Source organism: Macaca mulatta, chromosome 13 (assembly GCF_049350105.2).
Source record: "Macaca mulatta isolate MMU2019108-1 chromosome 13, T2T-MMU8v2.0, whole genome shotgun sequence".
NCBI classification, from domain to species: domain Eukaryota; kingdom Metazoa; phylum Chordata; class Mammalia; order Primates; family Cercopithecidae; genus Macaca; species Macaca mulatta.
In genome coordinates, this window is record NC_133418.1 from 80114667 (window position 1) to 80136499 (window position 21833).

Here is a 21833-nt window from a genome sequence, read left to right on the forward strand (position 1 = left end):
CCTTAGAGTTTCCATGGCATCCAACCGCATGCCATAATGTGCCCGGTACACCTGTGGAGTCGTATGAGTACATGACTAATCTATCAAGCAAAACATATTATTTTGTTAGTGGAGGTAATACTTTTTATAAAATAGTCTCAGGGAAGTTAAATTATATAACTCAGAAAACCTATTAATAATTTTTAGTAAACATCTTAACACTATATACTTTTATACAATTTATAAACCTGTGACTCCAGGTGGTCAGGCTGAAGCAAACATATGTATTTATATTCTAGAAGCAATTTTTTAAATAAAAAAAAATCCACAGCAGTATTTAGGCTGCTTTATTTTTAGAACTGGACAGGAAATATGTTTTGTGGTTTAAGAGGTTTTTTTAAATATTAAAATGAGCATGAGAAGAAAAAATGTCAACAGTATTTTAAAATATTACCTTAAGAGATAAACTCAGATCTCCTGCTCCCCACCCTTTACTTTAGGTCAGATTTTGATGGTTCTTCTGGATGGCACTGTGTCCAATAATAGATTTTATCATTCTTCTGTGTCACCTCAGGGTAATAAAGGAAATCCCATCACATTGAGTCAATATGTCCAGGATAGTGTTCAACACAACAGGCCAAATCGTGTTCTCTGAACCGCACCCACCTTCTGGAGCACTTCAGTGGGAGGGACTGGGTGCAAAGAAAGCCTCAATGTGATTTCTGATTAAATGAATACAGAGTAGTTGCCTCCAATCCCCTTGTCTAGGCAACTGGACTTCCAGAGCTACAGGATATATGTTTGTGGCTAAAAGGAAACCGGAATTCTATCTCTAGGTTTTCTTCTCAAATAAAGCCCTGTTCAGAGGTAGGGCTCCATTTCAATTTTGTTTCAGTTGATTTTTATTCTTAAAAAATAGTTTTATATAATAGTAATTTAAATAAATTATATACATGTTATATGTATGTATCATATTGTTAAAAATATCAGCCTCCTCCTGCAATTAGCAATTATTTACCAGTAGTTATATATACATTTTGAGAGTTGTCATGTTCTTTAAGCAAGAAAATATTTTAAAAATAATAACACTGTGATTCATAAAGCACCACTTTCTTGGTTTATGTTATCTTTATTTTCGTTGGAATACCAAAAAACCAAAAATGAGGGTAGGAAACTATGAGATTATAATATAAACCCTATTCATTTTGATCTCTCAAGGTTTTTCTTTTTAATGCTTAATGTGGCAATATTTGCTAATTTAAGGCTGCAAAATATTCTTAAATGTGCTTATTACTCACATGAATTGAGAAGATGCCATAGAGGTACTATAAACTCTGTTAGCAATGCCAATTGTTATGTTTATGGATGAGAGGCCTTTATTTCCAGAGTATGGTAAGAAAATGCAAGATGAGGTTCACCAAATCATTTTAGCTTTTGGTGACCCGGAATGGTTTAAGTGGAAAAAACATAAGCTTTGAAGTCAAATGAACCTGGCTTCTAGTGCTAGTTCTGATACTCGGTGGCTGTGTGTCCTTGGGTAAATTAATCTCTCTGAGCTCCATCTCTAAAACAGAAATAATGATACCTATTTGTTAGGCTTAATGGAGTATCACATATGATAGGCCTGGCACATAGTAGGTGCCCAATTCATGTCAATTCATTACCTTAGTGTATAATTTAGGCAAAAGCTTTGGTAGGATGAAGAGGCTGGTAAAGTAACTAACATGAGGTTTGGCAGTTACACTTTATTTTCTTTCCCTGCTGCTTAGAATTAATTACCTTAACCGGGCACAGTGGCTCATGCCTGTTGAGCCCAGAAGTTCAAGACTGCCTGAGATCCCATTCTCCACAAAAAGGAGAAAAAAGAAAAAAAAAGTTAGAATTAATTATGTGAACATTTATACTGTAGAATTTAAATAACCAAAGTTATCAAAGGACTTCTGCCCTTCATGTGTATAAATGTATTCTAGCCAAGGATAGGTACTAGACCTATCTTGTTCACTATTGTATCTTTAGCACCTGTAATGACATGCCATTAATATTGGTTGAATTAATTTTAATTTAATTCCAAAAATAGATATGTTGAGTTGCTACCCAATGTGAGGCACATAGAGTTTACTTATGACTCATCAGTAGATGGAAGTACAGCCGGCATTGGAAGAAGAAGCCTGGACACAGGAAGATGGCCCGGGATTTCCACGTTGTCAACCATCTATAGTACAGGCTGCACAGTCCACACGAAGCTTCACTCATTAGTTACTCAAGTCAGGGATTCTATTAAATAAAAATAATGTTAAACCAGCGGTGTCTCCTTTAAAAAGCACAGGAGATTTACCCATTTTTGGAGAATCCTAAGTTCAAGATCTGTGACCCACACTGTGCATACTATGGGGATAAGATGCTTACAGAGAAATGGGTCACCAAACATTGGAATCTTCTGCATAGAACTGCCAGATGTTTATTAAGGCAGGGCGCCTGTGCTGGGCACATTAGTGACTGTAGCCAGAGAGGGATGCTCACCTTCAGGAGTTCTACTTTTATTCATCATAATTTAGAAGAGGCTTAGTATCAATAATAGCTCAGTATACCATGTGTCTCTCCTATTCCTAGGTCATTGTTATCACAAGCTACAAACCTTATGGAGTAATTATTATATGTGGGCTGTTGAAGATTTCTTTCTTGACACTAAGGGGGCATTACCAAAAAAAAAAAAAAAAAGAAAGAAAAAGAAAAGGAACACGTTTCACACTATTTTGGAATAAATTTCACAACTGGACAAACGAAATGATCCCGTTTCTAATTTATCCTTTGTTCTCTTGGGGTACAGAGAAAATGGAATCTGTAGGGAAGAGCAGCTCTCAGGTGTGGGGGCTTTGGGTTCATAGACCCAGCAATGCAGTTTAAGGAGACCAAGGAGACCTTAGGGAAAACTGCCCATGAATCTAAGAAAATATTTGTGACTTAAAAAATTCATTTTTACCTCAAGTCTTAATATCTTTCCAGACATCTCTGTTTCATAAATCTCAGATCAATATCTAGCTTTTCAGAATCAAGATGGAAAACTCAAGAAGACATAGGCAATCCATTTGATATATTTTAGGGAAATAATAAATAACCTCAAAACTGGTTGACATGCTTCTGTGATATAAAGATTCAGAACCAATCCATTCATTGCCTCACATACTAAAACAAATAGAAATAATATAAAATTAAAAGGAAATATCACGAAATGCTATTTTGAAGAGGTAAAAATCAGAATCTTAGAAGCTTAAGAGACTGAGAAGATTCAGTTGGATTCATTAAATACAGAAGCCAAGAACAAACAAAAACAATTTTTAAAATGATAAGAATAATATACAGGCCAATACTCAGATGTGATATGCCATTGCCAGGTCGATTTTCAATTACATTTCACTGATGTATTCATTTGTTTCTTAATGTGCTCATCTTGCCCATTAAGAATAATTAGCAGCTTTACTAAGAGATTTTCTGGCTTCTGGCAATGTTTCTCCCCCTTTTTTTGTTGACATCCACTTTTACTTTTTAGAAAGTAATTTTTGAATAATATCCTACAACTGCCATATAATTTAGGCTTCCTAAAATTTTAAAGGAAAGATGTAAACAGTAATTTTTAAATAAGTTTGTTTCAATCTATATGCATCAATAGTATGTGATTCAGTGAATTAGTTATTCTTACAGAAAGTGGGCACGCAAATAGAAAAAAAAAATCATTCATATTAACCTCAGTCAGTGAAACAGATGACAACGAATACCAATTGTAAGCTCTGTTAGCAAATCAAGAATAGCATTAGTATTAAAAGCAGGAAAAACACATTGCCAATTTTAAGGCTTTATGCATGCTTTTTCTCTTAATTAAAAAAAATTAGATCTAGTTACAACAGAAAAAGGCACACAAACATAGTGTTCTATGTTCTAACAACTGCATGGTAAAAACTGAACTCCATCAGGAAAGTCCTAAGAGATGAAATAAAACACACTACCAATTTTGGTCTGCATCCTGAAAAGACCTACTTTATCTACTTTGTAAAGTTCTTCCCCTCCTGCCCTTTGGCACCCCGCTATATTAAACCCATTGTAAAACCCAGCACAATAAAGCAGTCTCAGGGCTGAGCTTCTGAGGACCAAATGTTAAAAATCCATTTTCTTGGGAGGGGGCTGTACCAGTCATTTCTTTGAAAGGCCGGCAGAATGAATACAGAATCTGAGATTTCCTCTCTGATTTCAAAAGCTGGCATGGCATCTTTGTTGTTTAAAGCAAAGGTGTGTTAATTAATGACATTAGCATTGCTTCCTTTCTTTGGAAGCTCTGTAGTTTAGCTCAATAATAATTTTAGAACAAATAGATTTACATACTGACTACAGATGTTTCCCATAGTTTGATAAAAGTTCTAATTGGTTTCTGATGCTATTAAATAAGACACCTGCTGACTTGAAAAAAACCTTAGGTTACTGGGCCCAAGCTGAAAGTTTCTGTGGCTAAAATAATCTTCTCTTGTCCAATAATCCTGCTCCCCCCAACCCTCTAAAAATGCGCTGGGGCTGAGCTGGCATACCTGAGCTTCCTCTTGCTCTGTATTCCCTGACATAAGGAGGAGGAGCACAGTGAAATGATACATGGATACGTGCATGAAATAACTCAGAATAAAGCAGAGTGAATGAAACAACATCCGCTCATCTTCAGGAATATTTTGAAAAACTTGAGACAGTCTCAAGAACGTGATTAAAATCCTGCATTTTAAAAAAGGAAGCACCTTTTGTGATCTCTTTCCCTTGTGTGAAAGGCCAAGATTGTGATTGGCTGTTTTTCCTTCCTGAATTTTTTTTAAGTCTGTCAGACAATTAGCTGGGTGGGGCTCGGTAGAGCATACAAGTGTTACTGAACAATATTAGCTACTGTGCTTCTCGTACCTCCTTTCTCCTGTTTGAGCAGCTTGATGAAGCTGCTGCATATTTTCAAAAAATCATATGGCAGAAGTCGAAAAAGAAAATCCGAAATAGATTGTATGTAAGATGCCACAGAAATCAAAACTGCTTTGGCAGTTTAGGAGCTTAAAATTCAAATCAGTAGATTGTCTCCCTCATAATGTAAATGTAAGGCACACCAAAAAAAAAAAAAAAAAAAAAAAATCCAAAGCAAACATATCTTCCACTTTTCCTCTCAGTTTCTAACGGCTGTTAACTGCCCCTGAACAAATCAGCTCGACTGCTAAAGTAGCCACAAATTATGCTTACTTTCTTAAAGTACAGTTCAATTTTCATGAACTCTGTGTACATATTAGCAAAGCATAATCTAATGGAGTTTGAACTGTAATAGCATAGCAGAAAAACAGAGATAGCATGTATAATCCTAAATAAAGTCCTAAATAAAAGGAAATAATGAAGAACTGACAGCTGTTTCCAGTGGGGGATATAGGTAACCCCTCAGCAATTAGAGCAGGCACAATATTACACAGTACATACAATATCAAGTGCATAAAGGTAATAACAAACATGAAGCTGGAAGTTAATATTTGCCAGCAATATCCAAATACAATAAATACCAAATAATTTATTTTACACTGGCAAATTCCAATGGAAATAAAAGAACAAGAATGCTTGGAAATTATGAAACAATTTTTCTTCTTGCCTCGGGAGGTCCACAAAACATAGGCCCCTTTAATGAGAGATGTCTATAAAAATCCATGGAAAGAAAAAAACCCACGGAGTCGTATGCAAGGAATTCATATATTTCTACTTTTTCTTAATTACTTATCATGTATGTGGGGGAGGAAGCTCTCTTTTAATACCCCATGCTGTCTTTCTTTATATCAATTGTTACTCAGCCGGGAAAAAGGAATGAGCACAACAAACCCGTTTTCTATCTGAATAAGGATACTTCTGATGGCCTTTTCATTCCCATCAGTTAACAGAACTTCTTTGACATCTGCAGAAATAGCAACCTGAAAAAAAAAAAGGGAGCACAGCAAACAATGAGCAAATATGCTTGTCTGTGTGGAAGTGAAGACAGGAGTGACAAGCCTTCAGTATCATGCTTCCTCACCTATTTCTCTGTAACAATCTTCAATCTTTTTTCATTTTATGTCTGCATTATTTTAATCATTCAATCAAATCAGTCAATACTTTTATCATTCCATTTGCGGGAGCCTCTATCTTGCTATCATTCTGTTCGGTAATTGCATTGTGACAGCGGATGATGGTATTCTGAGAGGCTTTCATTTGTGGGCTTCTGTTTATCTAGTAGAGCCATCATACAAGGCTGTCACTCTGCCTTTCAGCTTGCTTCTGTCTGACTGCCTGATGCCCTTCATATAACTTTGCATTGCAGGCAGATGGCTTTGTGAGGGTAATTTTTTTGTGAGCTTTGACATGCTCGCACATTGGGCTGTAACCTCGACACATTGTATAAGAGCGACAGGTTTGTCAAATGCCAATCAGTGTAACAATATGCTTTTATTTGTAGAGACATAAAAACTTGTCTAATGCACTGTGCTGCTACATAATATCTCCTGAATACATGACTCAGAACCCAGAGAATGGGGAACGACGTTCCTGAATGGCCAATCTAATTCAAAAGAATCTAATTACTGAGCGCTCTGGATCATGTTTGTTGGTGTAATAATGCAGGCAAAACATTAGCAGCTATATCATGGTGCTCCAACTGTGATTCGCCGGGCTATTCCTGTATCTTAGCAAATGGGACTATAATCTGAAAAAAAAAAAAAAAAAAATGCTTTCGCTATGGCAAAGAAAGACTGTGCGAGGCCTGGAATGTCACAACAAGCAATATTGACTACACTGAGGTAAAATGTTTCTGCTCATCGAGGCAACCATAAAATCAATATGATCCGAAAGTAAGTCAATCTAGAAGGTCTCTCAAGACCCGGTAGCTTGACCGCAGCTGATGCTGTTGACGGTTCTCTGACCCAGCAGTTGGAGGCCCTGGAACATTTTTCCTTTTGTTCCTCCCTCTGAATGGGATTGGAATGGAGAAAAGACCTACCATGAGCCCAGCCAAGCATGTCATGCCACCCCCTAGCTCACACACAGCAAGGGCCCTGAAAGAGAGAAAAGAAATGGTAGAACCCATACAAATTAGATGAAAATGGTCAGAGAGAGATATATGTTACAAGAACAAATTGCCATCTGCAGTAAGAACGGCGCTACCAGGAAGTTGTAGAGACATGACTAGGCTACCTCATGTCGTTTTGCGTTTTAAAAATAATTATGAAATAGAAAAGTCACAAAGCAGGCAAATCAGTGGGGGTTCCCTCATTAGTGTTCACTGCAACATTACCACCGCTGAGCTGAAAAATCTGAGAAGGTTCCCTTTTTTTCCCTTGTCAATGGCGCTGTCTTTTAGAACTAAACTAGCTAGAGTAGCGAAAGATAATTGTTAGGAAAGGATAACACTGTTAATCCACATTCATTCCTTCAAAAACAGTTAGACAAGTAAATGAAGAATATATGTGAGTGTGTATATACCTATATTATAGACACATACACACAACACACACAAAATAAATAGATGCACTCCTGAATTTAAAAAAAAAAATTCTAAAACAAACTGAAACATTTTGGAAAGCTGAACAGTCTCCATAAAGAACAATTACACAAAGGGTATTTAGCAATTAACACTTAAATTACAATTGACCCCAACACAACACAGTGAATAAACAATGCAGGGACATAATATGGTTAAGCCAGCAAACCCAGGCTAAAGTAATGACTGGGCTCTGACTTCACAGCTCAAAAGTAGAGCAGCTCAGAGTTAAAGCTGACAGTCTAGGGGGGCACTCTGCACTTACCTTCCCCTTTGTGCCTAAATATCAGCCCTCAACGTGTGACATTCTCACCCTGGCCCACTGCTCGCTGATTGGAGCTCCAGTCAAGCTTAAGCACAGCGAGATGAGCAAACGCCAGACTTCCAGGGCAGCTCTGCAGCCCACATTCAAAATTGCCCTGTTCTTATTTATATGCTTAGACTCTTAGGACTGTTTCCTCTTCCCAGTTTGGGAAGTTTATTACCTCAAGAGGAGAAAAACAGCAAAATTAAAAGGGAGGGAGAGGTGGGAAGAGGGGGAAAGGGAGGAGAAGGAGCCAAGCAAGGACATTAATATTTCAAAACACACTTAATGAGTGTTTGGTTGTTCAAAGCAATTATAGACTGGTTGGTAAATATGGACCCACAGAGCTTAAAAAAATACATATTACTGACCCAATCTTGTAAGTACATACTGTTAAAACACACGCTATGATCACTAGTGACTTATCTGGAATAATAATGGGCTATTCAGGAAGTATATATTGAATGACTTCTATAAAATGATAATTAAAATGAAAAACCTATATTTTCTGGGTCTACCAAACATCTTCAGAATTTTCAAATGATTTTTTTTTCCTGAATTCCATCCATGGGTTTGATCTGTAATGCACACTAACAGTTGAAAACACTTATTTCTGTAGCATGAATCCATAATGCTAATTTATAGTTCACAAATACATATTGTTAGATATATAAAAATACTTTTAAAACCAGGGGTGGGATGGCATCTTTAAATAATAGCTGTGAGGTATTTATTTATCAGACATTCTGTAGTGACTTCCCTGGCAGAAGTTTAAAGAATGTCTTTGGTTGTATTTTTTTTTTTTTTTTTGACCTTCACAATCAGTAAGGATTGATTGGAGCTTCACTTTTGTTTCCCCCAAATCAAAGTGAAATAAAATGCCTTGAGTGGAAATCAAAAGCCTTTGACATACAGCAAAAATCTTGCTGTGCAATATTAGTACCCAAGGCGATTCAGATTTCATTTGAGAAGCAACATGTGTTCACTGTGAACTTTTCCCCCTTTCTTTCTGTTTTCCTTTTCTTCCCTTCTGTTTTCCTTTTTTCTTTTTCTTATTTTTTTCTAACAATTTAATTTGAAGAATGTAATCACGGCAATTTTTAATATGTTGATTCAATATCCGTGATGGGCTAAAAAATATCTTAAGTGCAGCTCTGTACCTGAATATATTACTGTGCTTGAGGCAGTAGTAAGCCAACACCTCTTCGGATGGCCAGATACCTAGAAAACACAAGAGGATAAACCTTTTCATTACAGAAGGTATTCTTTTAAGAAATGGCTTTTAAAAATAATGTTCAGTACAAGCTATTTCAACTTGAATCAAACAACATAGTTATTACAATAATGTCATGAGTGTCTTTTATTGTTGTTATTTTTATAGTGGTGAGATTTATAACTCTTTCCCCCAGGATAATAGAAAAATATCCTAAATAAATTATACTAAATTTTGATCACAAGACAGCCAAAGCAGTAACAACCAAAATCACAAATATCAAAAGTTAAATTTTGATGGTACTTCAAATAGATTTTCATCTTGTGCACATAAAATTAATTGGTATCAGTTGAAAACTTACTTATATATGCAGCCCATATTAGGCAAAAATAAATGGGACAATCACACACAGGAGCAAATAAAACCACTGAAGTCACTATATTTCTTTGTTTGATTCCATGCTAATATTTTTAAACATGCACAATTCTTTTTTTTTTTTTTTTTTTTTTTTGGAGACAGAGTCTTGCTCTATCATCAGGCTGGAGTGCAATGGCAAGATCTCGGCTCACTGTAACCTCTGCCTCCCGGATTCAAGCAATTCTCCTTCCTCAGCCTCCTGAGTAGCTATTACGGGTGCACGCCACTAGGCCCTGCTAATTTTTGTATTTTCAGTAGAGACTGGGTTTCACCATGTTGGTCAGGCTGGTCTCGAACTCCTGACCTCATGATCTGTCCACCTTGACCTCCCAAAGTGCTGGGATTATAGGTGTGAGCTACCACGCCTGGCCACAATTATGTCTTTCTTCAGTTAAATAAAATCAAACTGGAGTATAAGATTAAGAAATTTTAATTTCACCAACTTTGGTATATCTTTAAATTTAGCAATAATTCTACCTGCTAAATTGCATGGATGGACATTTTCTAAAATTAGCATCCATAAATCACTGATTTCAAATACTTAGTCTTCATGAATGGATATGAATTGCTTAAAGAGAAGACAAACGTGCTTGGAAATTATAGTTTCTAGTTGTTATCACAGGATGGTAGGATTATAAGTGTTTTTAATTTTTTTCTTTATGCCTTTTTGTATCTTCCAAAATTTTACAATGAGCATATATTACCCTTATACTTAGAATAAATTGTAACCTTATAAAAATTATGTTTTCCCCCAATTAATCAGACCCAAAGATCAGGCAGAGCACCAGGCATCTTGCACTTCCTGAGGCTGAGAGCACCATGCAGTCCTGGGCACAGGTAGCAAATGTTCTCTGACTCAGCACCAAGCACTCTGCTGATGGCTCTTAATGCAAGATTGAAACATCTAAAAAAGGCTTAATTCTTTCCCCCTAGATGATCCTCCAACTTTGAGGAGTAAGAAATCCAAACGTTTCAGAGAAGAGGATGTCAAAGAAATGTTAAGTAAACTCCTAAGAAATTCAGGGGGTAAATATATAAACAGCAAAGAGGTGTCTCCATAGAGCATTTGTTGCGGGAAAGCCCAGTCAGGTGTACACACTACCTCAGCCTCTCCGGCATTTCTGGTAGGAATGACAGCTTGGGGGAGAAACAAGGAAAACCCCCAAGAAGTGTTTGGAGTCATATTTAGGAGGAAAGTCAGAGAGGCAGTGGAGTGTGGCAGTTTAGATCACAGATATTTTGGAACCAGACTTATTGGGCTCCAGTGCCAGCTCTGCCATTCCCTTGTGGAGTGACCTTGGACAGGTTACTTACCCTCTCTATCCCTCACGCTCCTCATTTGTAAAATATCACTGCAGTATTGTCAACCTCACAGGATTGGCCTGAGAGTTAGATGAGTAAAATACATGCCTATGTTTAGAATGGTTCCTAACACATAATAACTCAAAGAAAAAGAAAGCTGTTGTTAATGTTATTCTCCAGCAAAGAGGGATGGAAGAGTGGAAGAGAGAATATGTGAATCCAAAATGGTTATCCCAATAACCAGAAAGATGGAAAACCATTTTGACCTGTTCCTATTATTGGAACCCCAAATCCTAATACCTGTCATATCTCCACATAAAAATAACTCTATAAAGACCAAAGTATAAATAAAAGTCTCTGAAGGAAGAGCATAAGACAATGCTCTACACCAAGTGAATATAATCACTACTATAGTGAATTTCGTTATGCGTTTAGCTTGAGGTTTAAAAAGAAATGATAGGGAAAGAGTATCTAACTAAAATTTAAGCCTTGATTAAGTACAAAAATGTAACTTATAAAATGCAGTCTTTTGTAATAGTTTTATAATTGTCTCAAAAAATTATAGAGGCTGATTTTCAACAAAATTAAATACAAAGAACAAAGTAAAAAAAATCATGTAAAATTTGACCACTAGGATATAATCACTGTTAACATTTTGGACATCATCTCAAAAGATCTTTCTAGGCAAACAGGTATTTTACACCAGTGGGATCTTTTCATGAAGATATTCAATAACCTGATTTTCCCTCATTCAATATGTGGTAGATAGCTTTACATGAAAATAAAAATATACTTTACCTGCATCATCATTTATAATGATTGCTTAGATATCCTATGTGTGCATCAGAATTCATTTAACCAGTTTTCTCTTGATAGATATTTAAGTTAGTTTCAAAGTTGTTGATATAATGAGATTATTGTGTTGGTGCAAAAGTAATTGTGGTTTTTGCCATTAACATCAACAGTAGAACAATATGACAATACATGTTTTCCCAACATATGGTTTTCTCCTTAGGTCAAATACTAGGAAATGGGATATCTGGTCAGAGGTTACATATATTTCACATTTTAATATATCAAACTGACCTCCATAAAATGTGTACCAAGTTACACTCCTAATCAGAGTGTTTGTTTCCTCAAAGTCTTGCCCAGATAGGGTTTTTTTCAACATACTAATTTTTGCTAATCTAAGTTTTTAAAAGTTATCTCAGTGAAAATCAACACCTAAATGAGATACCACTTCACACCCACTAGGATGGCTACAATCTAATAGTCAGATTATAACGAATGTTGGGTTGGTGAGAATGTGGAGAAATTGGAACCCTCATGTGCTGCTTGTGGGAATGTAAAATTATGTAGCCACTTTGGAAAATAGTCTAGCAGTTCCTTAAAAGGTTAAATGTAGATTATAATATGACCCAGCAAATCCACTGCTACACAAGAGAAATCAAAATGTGTCCAACAAAAACTTGTACACAAATGCTCATAGCTGCATTGTTCTTAATAGCCCAAAAGTGGAAACAACCCAAATGTCCATCAACTGATGAATGGATAAATCAAATGTGGTACGTCCATACAATGGATTATTATTTGATAATAAAAGAAGAACTGATACATGCTACAACATAGATGGAACTTGAAAACATCATACAGGCAATACCCCATTTTATTGCAGCTTTCTTTATTCTGCTTTGTAGATGCCACATATCTACAGTTTTACAAATTGAAGGTTTGTGGCAGCCTTGCACTGAGCAAGTTCACTGGTGCCATTTTGCCAACAGCATGTGCTCAATTAGTGTCTCTGTGACAGATTTCAGTCATTCTCACAATATCTCAAAATTTTTCATTATTATTATATCTGTTATGGTGATCTGTGATCAATGACCTTTGATGTTACTATGGTAATTGCTTTGGGGCAGCATGAATTGCATCCATATAAGACAGCTAGCAAACTTAATCAATAAATCTTGTGTGTGTTCTGACTGCTCCACCAGTTGGCATTCCCTCATCTCTCTCCCTCTTCCCAGGCCTCCCTATTATTAGGCTAATTAATAAACCTACAATGGTCTCTAAGTGTTCAAGTGAAAGGAATAGTTGCATGTCTCTCACTTTAAATCAAAAGCTAGAAATGATTCCACTTAATGGAGAAGGCATGTTAAAAGCTGAGATAGGCTGAAAGCTAGGCCTCTTGCACTAAACAGACAAGTTGTGAATGTAAAAGAAAAGTTCTTGAAGGAAGTTAAAAGTGTTACTCTAGTGAACACATGAATGATAAGAAGGTGAAACAGCCTTATTGCTGATATGGAGAAAGTTTAAGTGGTCTGGATAGCAGATCAAACTAGCCACAACATTCCCTTAAGCCAAAGCCCAATCCAGGGCAAGGCCCTAATTCTTCAATTCTATGAAGGCTGAAGGTGAGGAATCTGCAGAAGAAAAGTTTGAAGGTAGTGGAGGTTGGTTCAAGATGTTTAAAGAAGCCATTTCTGTAACATAAAAGTGCAAGGCAAAGCAGTAAGTGCTGATGTAGAAGCTGTAGCAAGTTATCCAGAAGATGTAGCTAAGATCACTGATGAAGGTGACTACACTAAACAACAGATTTTCAATGCAGACAAACATTGGAAGCCTTCCATTGGAAGAAGATGCCATCTAGGACCTTGGTAGCTAGAGAGAATTCACTGTCTGGCTTCAAAGATCCAAAGGACAGGCTGACTCTCTTGTTAGGGGCTAGTGTGGCTGGTGACTAAGTTGATGCCAATGCTCATTCACCATTCTGAAAATCATAGCACCCTTAAGAATTATGCTAAATCTAACCAGGCTCAGTGGCAGGTGCCTATTGGGCTACTCAGGAGGGGAAGGAAGGAGGATTGCTTGAGTAAGCCCAGGAGTTCGAGGCTGTAGTGGGCTATGATTGAATATGTGAATAGCCACTGCACTCCACCCTGGACAACATAGTGAGACCCTGTCTCTTAAAAAAAAAAAGAAGAAGAAGAAGAGAAAAGGAATTATGCTAAATCTACTCTGCTTGTGCTCTATAAATAGAACAATAAAGCCTGGATGATAGTACATCTGTTTATAGCATGGTTTACTGAACATTCTAAGCTCACTGCTAAGACCTACTGCGCAGAAAAAAGCAATTTCCTTCAAAATATTATATACTGCTCACTGACAATGCACCTGGTCACCAAAGGGCTCTGATGGAGATATACAAGGAGATGAATGTTGTTTCCATGCCTGCTAACACAGCATCCATTCTGTAGTCCCTGGATCAAGGAGTAGTTTTGACTTTCAAATCTTATTATTTCAGAAATACATTTCTTAAGGATATAGCTGCCAACTACAGTGATTCTTCTGATGCATCCAAGCAAAGTCCATTGAAAACCTTCTGGAAAAAAAAAAAAAAAAAAGAAAACCTTCTGGAAAGGACTCACTATTCTAGATGCTATTAAGAACATTTGTGAGTCATGGGAGGAGGTCAAAATATCAGTGTTAACAGGAGTTGGAAGAAGTTGATTTCAGCATTCCTGGATGATTTTGAGAGGTGGAAATAGCAAGAGAACTAGAATAAGAAATGGAGCCTGAAGACGTGACTGAATTGCTGCAATCTCATGATCAAACCTGAAAGGATGAAGAGTTCCTTCTTATGCATGGGTAAAGAAGGTAGTTTCTTGAGATGGAATCAATTCCTGGTGAAGATGCTGTGAACACTGTCGAAATTACAACAAAGGATTTAGAATATTACATAAACTGAATTGATAAAGCAGTGGCAGGGTTTGAGAGGATTGACTCCAACTTTGAAAGAAGTTCTACTGTGGGTAAAATGCTGTCAAATAGCATCGCATGCTACAGAGAAATCTTCCCTGAAAGGAAGAGTCAACCAATGTGACAAACTGCATTGTTGTCTTATTTTAAGAAATTGCCACAGCCACCCAACCTTCAGCAACCATCACCCTGATCAGTTAGTAGCCATCATCAAGGCGAGACCTCTACCAGCAAAAAGATTACAACTCACAGAAAGCTCAGATGATCATTAGTATTTTTTAGCAATAAAGTATTTTTAGTAAGGTATGTGCATTTTTTTAGACATAATGCTATTGCACACTTATTGCTACAGTATAGTGCAAACATAACTTTTATATGCACCAGGAAAGCAAAGAATTTGTGTGACTTACTTTATTGTGACATTCACTTAATTGCAGTGGTCTGGAACCAAACCCTCAGTATCTCCAAGGTATGCCTGTACCGAGTGAAAGAAACCAGTTACAAAGGACCACGTGTTGTATGTTTTTATTTATATGAAATATTCAGAATAGGTATATTCATAAAGATGGAGTGTAGCATGGTAACTGCCTAGGTTAATGATGGTTAGGTGTAAATGGAGCATGACTGCCAATGGGTATAAGGTTTCTTCTGGAGGTGACAAAAATGTTCTAAAATTGTGGTGACAGTTGCACAACTCTGTGAATACACTAAATACCACTGGATGAATTGTATGGTATGTGAATTATATCTCAATAAAGCAGCTACTTTTTCTTTTCTTTTTTTTTTTTGAGACGGAGTCTCCCTCTGTCGCCCAGGCTGGAGTGCAGTGGCACGATCTCGGCTCACTGCAAGCTCTGCCTCCCGGGTTCACGCCATTCTCCTGCCTCAGCCTCCCAAGTAGCTGGGACTACAGGCGCCTGCCGCCACGCCCGGCTAATTTTTTGTATTTTTAGTAGAGATGGGGTTTCACCGTGTTAGCCAGGATGGTCTCGATCTCCTGACCTCGTGATCTGCCTACCTCAGCCTCCCAAAGTGCTGGGATTACAAGCGTGAGCCACCGCGCCCGGCTAAGCTGCTACTTTTTAAAGTTTTCTCATTCTTGTTTGTGGGAATAAAATGGCCTTTCTAAAACATTTTCTTTTCAAATTAGTTATACAGACACATGGTTTAAAGAGCCATTGGGATCTGTTAGAATGGTTAAGACAAACAGTACCCAGCCCCTTTCCCCAGTATTTCTGCTTCCACAGAAACTATTACTTTCAACTTTTTTAGCTAACTCTTCTGGTAATTGTGTCTATATTTCCACATAATATGTTTGTATTGTAGCTTCTTGATTTTTCAGTTTCAGGCAATATCTATTGAACACCCACTGTGCAAAATTAGCATTTTTTTGCTTTTATCTCTATTCCTCTTCCCACATCACACATGTGTGCCCCTTATCTACCCCACATCACCTGCTTAATATTATATTTTAATATTACAATAATAGTTATAATGTTAAAATTTTGGTAAGATCACTCCCCAGTTGATTTTATTATGACTATGAAATATGAGCTATGTAATAAACTATGATTGTTTTTTTCTTTCACGCACAAATTTTTGTTTTCTCTGGAGTTTATAAAGGTCTTTCCCCCTCTCATTTGCTAAGATTTGTATGCAACCTCAAACAAAACCTCAAATGCGTCCATTTCTCCTCTCGATACATTCATTCACAATGGGTGTTCTATCAACTTTATGAGGAAGTATCTCCTGGTATCTTCTGACCTGCCTTAGTTTGGACTGAATGCCCTTTATGCTTGGTACACAGCTGACAGCCTAGTCTTCACTACCATCCCAAGCTCCTTTTGCCTTTCTCCTGGGTTCCATCTCTTGTTTCCTCTACCCATTGTCTTCCTCTTTTTTGGTTCATTCCCTCATTTTAGTGTAACACATCCTCCAGTAGTTTCTTGAAAAAGGGGGTATGAGAGGTGAATGTTTAAGAACTTGCATGATTCAGTGGGTAATTTCAATCCAGAAACTCCATGTTCTTCAGTCCTTGGGAAGTTTCTTACGAAGTATCATAGATTATTTTCTTATCTCCATATTTTCCTGTTCTGTTCTTCTAGAACTGTTATTATTTGGGTGTTGAATCTCCCGAATGCATCCTTTTATTTAAAAAAATCTTTTCTTTCTTGTTTTGCATCTCTTATTGTTTTCTACTTTCTTGGAAATGTCCTCAAGTTTATCTTCCAACCTTTTTATTGTTCTTCTAATTTATGCTATTGTTATTGATGGTCATTCTTTGAATATTTCTTTTATATAGCATCCTATTCCTGTTTCAGAAATGCAATGTCTTAATTATTTGAAAATATTAATTATAGTTTCTTTTAAGTTTTCTCATCTTTATAAAGTGTATTTTCTTCAAGTTGTTTTTTTCTGTTTCTTGTTTTTGGTATCTGTCACATTAAAAGCTTTCCTCAGGTATCTGGTAATTCTGGAAGTAAAGAAGGCTGAGTGTAGGTGAGTGGGGTGAGGGTGTGGGGCTCAGCATTCAGTCTGCATATGTTCCCTTAGTTACTCCACCTGGCTTTTCATATTCTCTGCTTTCAACTGTGCCGGGTGTCTCCCAACCCCCAAACCCCCAGTTTAACCCTCTCCAAAGAATAAACCTCCAGTTTTCTGTCAGAGTAGAGGGGGAATAGTTGCCCAGTGGCCTGAAATGGGGATATAACTGCTTCTTAAACAACTCTCAATCAATTCTCCTTAGTTTCATCCCCTTCAACTCCTTCTTTTAGAAGTACAGTTGCCCCTCAGTATTTGTGGGGGATTAGTTCCAGGACTCCCCCACTCCATACCAAAATCTGCAGATATTCAAGTCCCTTATATAACATGATGTAGTATTTGCATGCACATCCAATGTAAGTGCTATGTAAATATTTGCTATAACTTTTTTTTTTTTTTTAATTTTGGCCGGGCGCAGTGGCTCACGCCTGTAATCCCAGCGCTTTGAGAGGCTGAGGCGGGCAGATCACTTAAGGTCAGAAGTTCAAGACCACCCTGGCCAACACAGTGAAACCCCATTTCTACTAAAAACACAAAAATTAGACAGGTGCGGTGGCTCATGCCTGTAATTCCAGTTACTCGGGAGGCTGAGACAGGAAAATCGCTTGAACCTGGGAGGTGGAGGTTGCAGTGAGCCGAGATCGTGCCACTCCACTCCAGCCTGGGTGACAGAGAAAGATCCTGTCTCAAAAAATAAAATAAAATAAAAACTTTTGTGTTACTTTTAGTATTCTTTTTTTTTTTTTCCCCAGAATATTTTGGATCTCAGGTTGGCTGAATCCTCAGATGCGGAACCCATGGATATGGAGAAACGGCTACATCTGATTCCACCAATTTTTGAGCCTTTCAAGGCTTCAGAAGTTTAAATTGGGTTGATTCGCAGCTTTTCCAACTGCTGGCTTTCTCATATCTGCTAAGTCAATGACTTCTCATGCATTTGCCTTCCAGCTTCTGAAATTTTATTGCTATTGCGTGTTGTCCCTTAAAACGGCCATTCTGTCATTCATGTGGGTTTATGCCTTAAAAACATCCCTATATAGAGGTTTAGTGAGGGTTCTTAAAGGAATGCATTGATCAGTCTCCAAGTTTACCTGAAACCCAGAAATGTATGGTCCTTTGAATATAGCTTTGTAGGACAGTTCTGGAATCCAAGACATATTCTTATCTCTTCCAGAGTACATTTTAGCATCAACGCTTTAAGCTCAGAGTGGTGGGATTTCATTACTCATTCTGGAAGAACAGTGAGTAGGGGGACTTCCTAGACTAGAGAGAAATTCATTGGAAAGGTGGTGAGAATAATTTTTAGAAGAAGGACGTACAAGATGAGAACACTAATGGTGAGATCCCAAGGTTCTTATGTTCCCTTAATAATATTATAGTACTATGGTTATTAACTGGGTGATGAAATAATCTGTACACTAGACCCCTGTGACATGCAGTTTTTCTATATAACAAACCTGCAATGGGCCCCTGCACTTAAAAGTTTAAAAAATGGATTATAATGCTTTATCCGAAAATTATAGCACTTCTGCTACATTGTTGACATCACTCAATGAAGCGTTGCAGAATGCCCAAAGTGGCATTTATAGTAGCTAAAGTGTTAATCTAAAAAAAGCATCCCCAAACTTTTAAATTAATAGTTTATTCTAGAAAAGTATTCTGTAAATACATGCTATAAAAGTTGTTAAGAAGCATATCATTTCCTATTCTTTAGTGCTTTCTGTATAAATCAAATGAGTTTATTTCATAGGAGGAAAGGCCTCCTTCATCTTTTGGGCCTTCATAAAAGCACTGGCTAGGTAAGAGTTCTGTCTGGAAATGGAAGAGTACTACACTGTACTTGCATATCTATGGTCATTTTGTTTCATCACATTTTCTTTTGAACAAAGGCTTGCTTCCCTGCAGATGCTTCTGTCAGAACTGGGCCTGTTGAACTCATCAGACTCCAGAAAGCCTATAGCCAGTCAACACGAAAACAGGAAAAGTTAGCTGTCTGTGTAGCAAGAGTAAGGTGGAAAACTGGCAATGTGATCTACTTAATGTATGCAACCACTTTGTTGTTTTTATTGTTAGTGAAGTAGCAAGTTTAGAATTATTTTATTTTATTTTTGGAGACAGAATCTCACTCTGTCACCCAGGCTGGAGTAGAGTGGCGCCGTCATGGCTCACTGCAGCCTCGACTTCCTAGGCTCAGGTGATTCTCTCCTGAATAGCTGGGACTACAGGTGTGCATCACCACACCCAGCTAATTTTTCTATATTTGGTAGAGATAGGGTTTCACTATGTTGCTCAGGCTGGTCTCGAACTCCTGGGCTCAAGTGATCCTCCTGCCTCAGCCTCACAAAGTGCTGGGACTACGGCATGAGCCACCGCACCTGGCCTAGAATTATTTTAAATGTCAAGTTTCATAGTTAATGTGGAAACAAAACACAACTATGATTAATCTGAAGACTGGGCAAATCCTAAAATTCAGTAACCTGAGGATCCAGCTAAGCATGGGGCCTTCTAGATCAGTTCCATTTGTGAGCTTTTCACTTCTCCTAGCTTGTCCTGGAGGGCAGTCCTAAGGCTTTGATCAACAGCATCCTACAAGTAGCACCGCTGGCTCCCTTCTCCCCACGAACTGCTTGTACTTGTTGCATGATGACAACACACCCAGCTCTCACAGCAGACATACGGCTTTTCTGTGATCAGCTGATGTCCATCGAAGCAGCACCTTTCTCTAGCTCCCTCAAAGTAAGTGATCAAGCCTATCACACAGAAGTCAGGGAAAAAAAAGAGGCCTCTCTCAAATCTGAGACTCAAGTGGAGAGGCCAACACACACTTAGCTAAGCCATCAAACCTCCTGGAAGAAGAAATGCACTGGTAGATGTTACTAAAAAGAAAAGCTGCTCATGTTGGAATGAGTATGGAAACTTCCTGGGCTTGTTTCAGTGTTTGTACCCTGTCTCTTCTTTCAATCCAACTCATATTTCTGTCTTGTCACTGATGTGTCAACCCAGTGCAGAAATACACAAGAGGACTACAGAACGCTCCACAAATATTTATTTGGCATCTACAGTGTTTCTGACCTTTGGATTAACAGGGATGGAGATAGCGTGGTCACTGCGGCTTCAGTCTAGTTTGAGACCCAGAGCGGGGAAGAGCTCAATAGAGAAGGAAGAGGAGGACAGAGTGGAAGAAGTGGTCCATAGAAGAGGAGCTCCATGAAACAAAGTTTTATGAAGAGGGATTAATTTTGTAGGAATGGAAATAAGGTCAGTGGAGCTCTAGAATAAATGAGAAAGGAAGAGAGTAATACAAGATAAGACCGGAGGAGGGGTGGTTAGGGGCCAGACCCCCTAGGCCCAGACGCCATGTTAAGAATTTTAAGTCACACCTTAGAATAAATGATATGTTTTAAGCAGCATAGTGGTATGACCAGATTTATAATACAGTTTAGAAGATAATTCTGGCTACTCTAAGAAATTAGAGGAGGCAGGGAGAAGCTAGGCAGGAGGCTACTACTAATACCCAGATGAGAGCTGGTGGTGGCTTGGGTGATGGTTAGCAGAGATGAAGAAAAGTGGAAAGATTTGAGATATATTTAGAAGGTACACTGACAAGACTTACTAGTTAATTAGATGAAGGGGGTGGTAAGGGAGAGGGAAGTGTCAAGTATGACTTAGGTTTATGGCATGAATAAGTGGGCGGATGATGTACAGCAGACACATATAGGATTTTCCTTCAATTTTATATGAAATGAAGAGGCTGAATTCATGGTGCACAAAAACACTACCTAGGGATCTGGGGTCTGATTCTGGCTCTGCCGCTAACAAACTGTGAGATGTTAGGAAATAATTTACCCTTTCTGAGCTTCAGTAACCTCATCTGCAAAATGATAGCGTTGGGTTAGATTATGTCTAGGGGGTCTTCAACTATAAAAAGCTACAGTAGAAAACCAGCTCTCGTCCTCCAGAGTTACAGTGCAGCTTGCATACTGGCTCTTATGGTTCTGTGATCTTGGGCAAGGTATTTAAACTTTTTAAGCCTCATTGATTCATGCAACATACAATTATCAAGGCAGCCAGGCCTGTTCTAGAAGCTGGGGATACAGCAGTGATTAAAACAAGGACTTTGCCTAAATAACTTTCATAGGGAAAATAGACACAAATAAGATAATTTCAGACAGTGATTAGTGCTGTGAAGGAAATAAAACATGTTAATGAAATAGAGAATAATTATGGGAGTGGGAGGTGGCTACTTTGGCCAGATTGTTGGGTAATGCCTCAGTTCTCTCATTTGTTAAGTACAAGCAATAAAGGTACCTTCTCATGGTGTGTTTTGGGGATTAAATGAGATAATGCATGTAAGACATTCAGAAGTGTGCCTAACATAGAGTAATTTTTTTTTACTATTAAAAGTAGAAATGATGCTGCTGCTATTACTATTATTATTGTGACAAGTTTCTATTCAGGGAATTTTATCAACCTGAATTACATTTTTATGGTACTTTGAGGGATATTATTATTCCTCATTGATAACCCACAAAATCAAAACAAAAATGAACTTTGGATAAATGTGCCCTTGTTATGGGAGCTTTGAAAATCGATCCAAAACAATCATTACATGTGTATGAACAATACATGTTCTATACTTGTCCTCCCGCTTTGACCCATGAGCAGACTCACTCTGTACAATATATGATTAAATGTAGGCCTCCCTGTGTTTGTGGAGCCAGGTCACAAAGAACATCTGAATAGGAGAGAAGGTCTGA

General features: G+C 37.7%; 1 protein-coding gene across 3 annotated transcripts in view; it reads right to left on the reverse strand.

Annotated features, from left to right (window-relative positions):
* The window catches only part of CAMKMT (calmodulin-lysine N-methyltransferase), a 407800-nt gene that overhangs the window by 56326 nt on the left and 329641 nt on the right, over positions 1-21833 (reverse strand). For all 3 annotated transcript variants that reach the window (XM_077959637.1, XM_001112368.5, XM_028831702.2), the window contains exons 4-6: positions 9005-9065; positions 7001-7055; positions 5876-5939 (exon numbers count right to left, since the gene is read on the reverse strand). In XM_077959637.1, coding sequence (XP_077815763.1) covers positions 5876-5939; positions 7001-7055; positions 9005-9065 — 180 coding nt within the window. The remainder of the gene's footprint in view (positions 1-5875; positions 5940-7000; positions 7056-9004; positions 9066-21833) is intronic.